The following is a 7,019-nucleotide window of genomic DNA, read 5'->3' on the forward strand; positions in this document are numbered from 1 at the left end:
CCAAAAAGAAAATATCTTGAAAATAAAACATTCCATAATTTTATTGGTAATATCTTCTAATGTTATCAAGTCCAAGAGTGACCTTTTTCAGGTTTGCTATAAATTAGTCTTGCTCTAATTTATGCACAGTCTTCAGGCTTATTCCCAGTTGAAAAATGCATCAGCCCACATAGAGGACACAATCAATATAACTCTTAGAACATTTTCCTATCCTTACATGTATTTGTAAATATTTAAAAGCAAAAGCTTAACTTCCATTACTCTATGATATTAATTAGCTCTTGTTTTACCAAGGCAGCTTTCTCAATAGATTCTTTTGACATCCTTAGAAAATTGCATTTGCAGTTAATATTAGAGAATTAGAGCCAAGAGAGGAAAATGGTACTGGGAGATGGAAAAAATGTGTCAAAGACATATGTTCTCAGAAAAGTATTAAATTTTGAATATCATCTAGTCTATTATCTACATTATAGAAAATTGTTTTTGTGTGTGCATGCACCTGTGGATGTGTTATTGTCTTTCTTTACTGTGATAGTTTTTCAGATTTTGAAGTTGAGAAATATGACATCCAAAGAGACTGAAATACAGTATCATTTCTCTTGCTGTTGTTATTGTTGTTGTTATGTGCCATCGAGTCGCTTGCAACTCATAGCAACCCTATGTAGAAGAGCTCTAAATGCTGTTCTATCCTATGCCAACCTAGCCATCTCATACTCACTTATTCCCACCGCTCCAGTCACAGAATCAATCCATCTCATCAAAGGTCTTCCTTTCCTTCGCCGCCCCTCCACTCTGCCAAACATGATGTCCCTCTCCAAGGACCAGTCCCTCCTTGCAACATGCCCAGAATATGTCAGACAAAGCTTCAGAATCCTTGACTCCAGGGAACACTCTGGCTTTACCCTCTCCAGGACAAACCTGTTTGTTCTCCTAGCAGTCCATTGTATATTCTACACTTGTCTCCAGCACCACAGCTCAAAGGCATCAATCCTCTTTCTATCAACCCTACTCACTGTCCAACTCTCTGATGCATAGTACATAATTGCAAAGACTATAGCCTGGATCAGGCACACCTTAGTTTCCAGCCTGACATCGTTGCTCTTCAGTACTCTTGAGAGGCCCCTCACAGCCAACTTTCCCCAATGCAATTCGTCTCCTGATTTCCTGGCTGCTGTTACCAAGAGTGTTGACTGTGGAGCCAAGTAAATTAAAACTGTTAACTATCTCAATCTCTTCACTATCCATGCTGATGCTGCCAATTGGCCCAGTGGTTAGAATCTTTGTTTTCTTGATGTTGAGCTTCAGTCCATATAGGAGGCTGTAGTCCTTGATCTTCTGCAGCAAGCACTTCAGGTCCTCCTCAGTTTCAGCAAGCAGGGCTGTGTCATCTGCGTAACGCAGGTTGTTGATGGTTCTTCCACCAATCCTGATGCCACATTCCTCCTCGTACAGCCCAGTGTCTTGGATGATCTGTTGTTCTGCATACAGATTGAAAAGGTATGGAGACAGAATACATCCCTGATGAAACCCCTTCTTGATTTTGAACCATGTGGTATCTCCTTGCTCTGTTCTGACAACTGCCTCTTGGTCCAAGTATAAGTTTCACATTAGTACAATCAAATGTTCTGGGATTCCCATTCTTCTCAGAGTCAGCCACAACGTTGTGATCCACACAGTCAAAAGCCTTTGGGTAGTCAATGAAGCACAGACATTCTTCTGGTATTCTTTGCTTTCTGCTAAGATCCATGTGACATTAGCTATAATGTCCCTAGGACCACGACTTCTTCTAAATCCAGCCTGTACATCTGGTAGTTCTCTGTTGATATATTGTTCCAAACGTTTTTGGATAATTTTCAGCAGAATCTTGCTTGTATGTGATATCAATGATATTGTTCGATAATTTCCACACTCTGTTGGGTCACCTTTCTTTGGAATGGGAACAAATATCGATCTTTTCCAGTCAGTGGGCCAGCTTTCTTCAGATTTCTTGCCACAACTTAGTGAGCACATCCAGGGCAGCGTCTGTTTGTTGAAATATGTCAATTGGTAAGCCATCAACTCCTGGAGCCTTGTCTCTCGCTGATACATAACAATCATATTGGTCTTATATATACAAAGGAATACACTACTGTGAAAAAGACTTGGAACTTAAACTTTGACTCTTTTCATATTCACCTATGTAAATCAGTCTGTCTTACTTGTAAAAAACAAAACAAAACAAAACAAAACAACAAAAAACAGAAACCAACCCAAATTTGAAATTGAGTTTTGAGTTTGTGTGTTCCTCTATAATCTCTTCTTAGCTGGTTGAGCTTACTCCGCCTCATGGTGACCGGATGCATGTGAATAGCACTGTGCTGTTCACTGTCTCCAGTGGCTAACTTTTCAGAAGTACATCAGGCTTACTTCCAGCATTCCTCTAAGGGTCCTTGCACTTCTAAACTTTTTATTAGCAGCATGTTCACTCTTTGTATCACCCAGGACTCTAACCTTTACAGCATATTCATGTATACCTACATTTAGTAACATTTAAGTATTCTATGCTGAATGCCATGAGCAGAATGAGAAATAGACGGGCAAACTTAAAACACTGAAGAGAATAATACTAGAAGAAACAAAAAGATCAAGGAACTAGAAGAAGGGGAGAAGAGAGCTGTATTGGCTCATGTGGTTAGATGAGATTGGTCTCACTCGAAGAGCTGTAGAGTTGTTATGAACCTGACCTGTGGCCAAACTGCTGGAGTCTTACATCTGGGCTCCCCATTTACTCTCTGTGTGACCCTGATAATGTGCTTCTCTCTTCATTTTTCTGAGATTTTTTTTCTGTGTCAATGAGGACTCTAATGATGTGTGCTTTATGGAGCTGTTTGGGCTCCCACATTTAATTAGAACAGAAGCTGGAATAAAATTAAAATTCAGCAGCTGCAGTCAGTGCTTCTTCCAGCACTTTTCAATACAGTAACCACTGGCCACTGGCTAATGAGTGCCTGAAATGTGGCTGGTGTGAAGAACGGGAATGTGAAATGTGCTACACCGATAAACATGGGCATCCCATTTCAAAGATGATACCAGGCAAAAATATAAGGCATTCATTAATAAGTTTTATAATGTGTATATGTTGAAATGATGTATTTTTAAAATGTATATTAGTTTATTTACAAAATTCAAATACATTGTTTTTCAGACCAGCTTCTTCCAATTTCCCTTACCCCCACCATCAAATTGTACAACCTGTGATTGATTCCCCTCACAATTATTTTTTCTACATTCAGTTAGATATAACATATTATTAAAATTAATTTCACTCTTTCTATTTGCCTTTTTAATGGAACTTCTGTGAGGATGGCACAGCATAGGACAGGGTTCAGAACTGTTGTTCATAGTGTCACTGAATTGTATGCAGCTCAACAGCATCTAACAACAAATACAAGTCGAGGTTCAATGAAAAAGAGGTATGTCTTCAAGAAGATGGACTGACATTGTGACTGCAACAATTGGGTTTAAATTAAGCACAACAGAGATTGTTTTTCAAGATTGAAATAAGTCTTTCTTCTTAAGTAAATTGAAATTTTGGTGTTTAATGAATATCAGTCACCCATTGCCATTGAGTTGGAACTAACTTACAGTTAACCCTCCAGAAAGTTTCCAGAGGCTGTAAATCCCACAGGAGGCAATTGCCCATCTTTCTCCTGTGGGGCAGCTGGTGGATTCAAACTACCTGCTATTACAGTTGGTAGTACAAATCCCTACCCATTAGCCACCAGAGCTCTATAATGACTATATACATTCTTAATTAATTACTTTTGTGCTAGATATTATTTAAGATATTCAAATCTCAAAAAATTCCATATTTTGAACACACCAGGTGCTGTGGAGGGAAAGATGAGGCTATCTGCTTTCATAAAGATATACAGTCTGGGAAACCTTCTGAATAGTCTACTGTTGTTAGGTGCCTTCAGTTTGACTGTCACTCATAGCGACCCTGTTAACAACATTGCCTTATCCTGGACTAAACTCAAGATTTGTTTTGAATCACAATTGACTCAATAGTGTTTGACTATTTTATGTGGTCTTTGGAAAATATATTCATTCTTAAAGCAAAAAAGGGGGTGGTAAGTGGGGAAGGCCTAAAAGGAAAACAAATCTCTTTTTAAATTGTGTCCACATGGTATGAGGACTTCTTGCTAGTGATGGGAAGGAGATGATGACTGTGGCAGTGGGGGTAGGACGCTCCTGGCAGTGTGTATGACATGAGTCTGGCTCAGCTATCTACATGCCTGCTTAGACAGAATGGTTTGGGGAAGTACGGTTCTAGCTTTGACTTAGCTTGATTTGAATGTATTTTCTCTTCTTTGGCAGTGAAATACGAGGAATTATACTGCTTCTCCTTCAATCCCAAGCTTGACAAAGAAGAGCGAGAACAAGGCTGGACCCTGGTGGACCTCGGTGAAGAGTACAAGCGGATGGGCCTTCCTAATAACCACTGGCAGCTCAGCGATGTGAATAGAGATTACAGAGTGAGTGGAGGCCGTTCACTGAAAGTCAAAATGTGTAATCCAGATGAAATCCTGATTCCAAATAGTTTAGCCTGACATTTGTTTTTGCTTTTTCGTTTTTGTGGTTATTTGTGTGTTGTTAATTGTTGTTAGGTGCCATTGAGTTGAATATGTGATCCAATGAACAATGCATCTGAACTTATGAACAACACATCTGAACCCTGTCCTATCCTCTGCCATCCTCACACTTCCTGATACACTAGAGCCCATTGTGGCAGTCACTGTGTCAATCCACCTGGTTGAGGGTCTTTTCTCTTCTTTGCCAACACTTGTCCTTTCTAAGCATCTTGTCCCTCTCAAAGGAATAGCCTCTCCCAGCAATTCTGTGTCATCCTTAATTACTGCATCTGCATTCTCCCCGAAGCCCTCATGCCTAGAATAAGAACATTTGAGCCATGAAACTCCAAGAACCACAGAGACTAGTCCCACCACACCCATCCTGTGATGGCCTGGCTGTCGGTGGGAGAACCATTCCCATCCAGCCTTTTTATAGCCTAGAAAGTGATTAGTGGGGAAGTCAGACTCTGATGACTGTTTGGCAAAGGCTCTTCTCTCTGCTCACTGGAACTCTTGATTAGTACAGAAGGTCACCAAGAGGCATCCCTAGAGAAATTGGGGAGAAATGTGTCTGCACTTACAGGAAGGAATAAAGAAGGAAGGGAAGAAGGAGTAGTAAAGTCCTGTTTTGAGACAAACTCTTTCCCTGGGGGTGGACTCACAAATCAGTGGTGTTTCACTGTTAACTGTTAGTATTCTCAATAAGAAAATGAATGCAGAAGCATTACAGAATTACAGAAGCATCACCCAACATCTTATTTTAACAGTTTTTCTATTTTCAACATTTTCCTCAGATTTTTTTCTCATCTGCAGAGTTGGTAATGTTTTTATTAACACATATTATACTATTCATTGTTTAAAATTAGACAGCACAGAACAACAAGAGTATTAAAATCATCATATGAGATGGATTGATACAATATCTGGACTAATGGGGGTTGATGTGTTGGAATTAGTGAGGCTCAGGACAGGGCAGGTTTCAGAGCTGCTGTAAGTAGGGTTGCTGTGGGTCGTGGGTGACTTGATAGCACAAAACAACAACAACAACAAGAATAACGATAATGCTATATATGAACGAAAGACATGAAAACTTGTATATAACTTTCATAGTTTCTCCAAGTACATAGGGTTTCTGGAGGCAAGCTATTTCAGAAGTGGATACCACTCCTGCTTCCAAGCTTGTTTTAATCAGGGAGCTCCACCAAACACTGTCCACCATGGGTAACTATTATCACATTTGACACATCAGCATCACAGTGTTCAGCATCACAGCAATCACGAATTACCTGTGTACAGCAAATGGACAGAACAGTGCTATACCACTTAGAAGAATGTTAGACCAAAAACAATTAAAACCAGACCTGAGGGCTGCATATTAAAATCACCCACCTTTGGCTTGGTAGCATAGCTTTCTGTCCCCTAGGCCAACTGAACTCTCTCTATGTTGTTCTTGTAATTGTTAAGTGCCAGCGAGCCACTGTTAATACTTTTAATATATTAAGCAAATTCTCTAGTCACTGTGCCACTAGGGCTTCTGTTATGATTTCCTTTCCAGAATTTATATATAAATATGTATGTCGGATATGGGTGTGTATGTGTGTGGGTGTGGCGATATATACATGTAATTGTTGTTGTTGTTATGTATGGTTGAGTTGTCTACGACCCATACCAATCCTATGTACAACAGCAGATCTGAACCTTTTTTCTGTCCTGAGACAGTCTCACTAACTCTGGCACACCAACCTCCATTGCCCCAGTTACTGTATCAGTCCATGCCATTGGATCTTTCTCTCCTGCGCTGTCCCTCCACACTTAAAATATTTCAGTGCATATACTTGCAGGGTCAGGATGGATGGTGAAGAGATTGAGATTCTTCACAACTTTAGTTTGCTTGGATCCACAGTCTAAACTCTTGGCACCAGCAGCCAGGAAATTAAAAGGCATATTGCGATGGGAAAGTCTGCTTTTAAGGGACCTCTCCAAAGTGCTAAAGAGCAATGGTGCCACTCTGGAGACTAAGGTGTGCCTGATACAGGCCATAGTCTTTGCAATCACTTGTTATGTGTCAGAGAGTTGGACAATGACTAGGGATGATAGAAGAATAATTGTTGCCTTTGAGCTGTGGTGCTGGGGAAGAGTATTGAATGTACCATGGACTGCTAAGAAAACAAACAAGTTCATCCTAGAGAGGGTTAAATGGGGCTGCTCCTTCCTTGGAGAGGGACATCATGCTTGGGAGGGTAGAGGGACAGTGCAGGAGGGGAAGGCCCTCTATGAGGTGGATTGCTTCAGTGACTGGGGTAATCAGTGTGGGTGTGTCGGAGACAGTGAGATTGACACAGGACAGAGCAGAGTTTAGGGCTGCTGTACATAGGGTTGCTATGAGTTGCAAGTGACTTCACAGCA

General features: G+C 40.5%; 1 protein-coding gene across 1 annotated transcript in view; it reads left to right on the forward strand.

Annotated features, from left to right (window-relative positions):
* Positions 1 to 7,019, forward strand: part of MTMR7 (myotubularin related protein 7) — a 219,195-nt gene that overhangs the window by 104,936 nt on the left and 107,240 nt on the right. Inside the window, exon 4 of the mRNA XM_006893550.1 lies at positions 4,360 to 4,517. Within this exon, the coding sequence (XP_006893612.1) occupies positions 4,360 to 4,517 (158 nt within the window). The remainder of the gene's footprint in view (positions 1 to 4,359; positions 4,518 to 7,019) is intronic.

This window comes from Elephantulus edwardii, unplaced genomic scaffold (genome assembly GCF_000299155.1).
Source record: "Elephantulus edwardii isolate Elephantulus edwardi_28Jun2011 unplaced genomic scaffold, EleEdw1.0 scaffold00128, whole genome shotgun sequence".
Taxonomy (NCBI): Eukaryota; Metazoa; Chordata; class Mammalia; order Macroscelidea; family Macroscelididae; genus Elephantulus; species Elephantulus edwardii.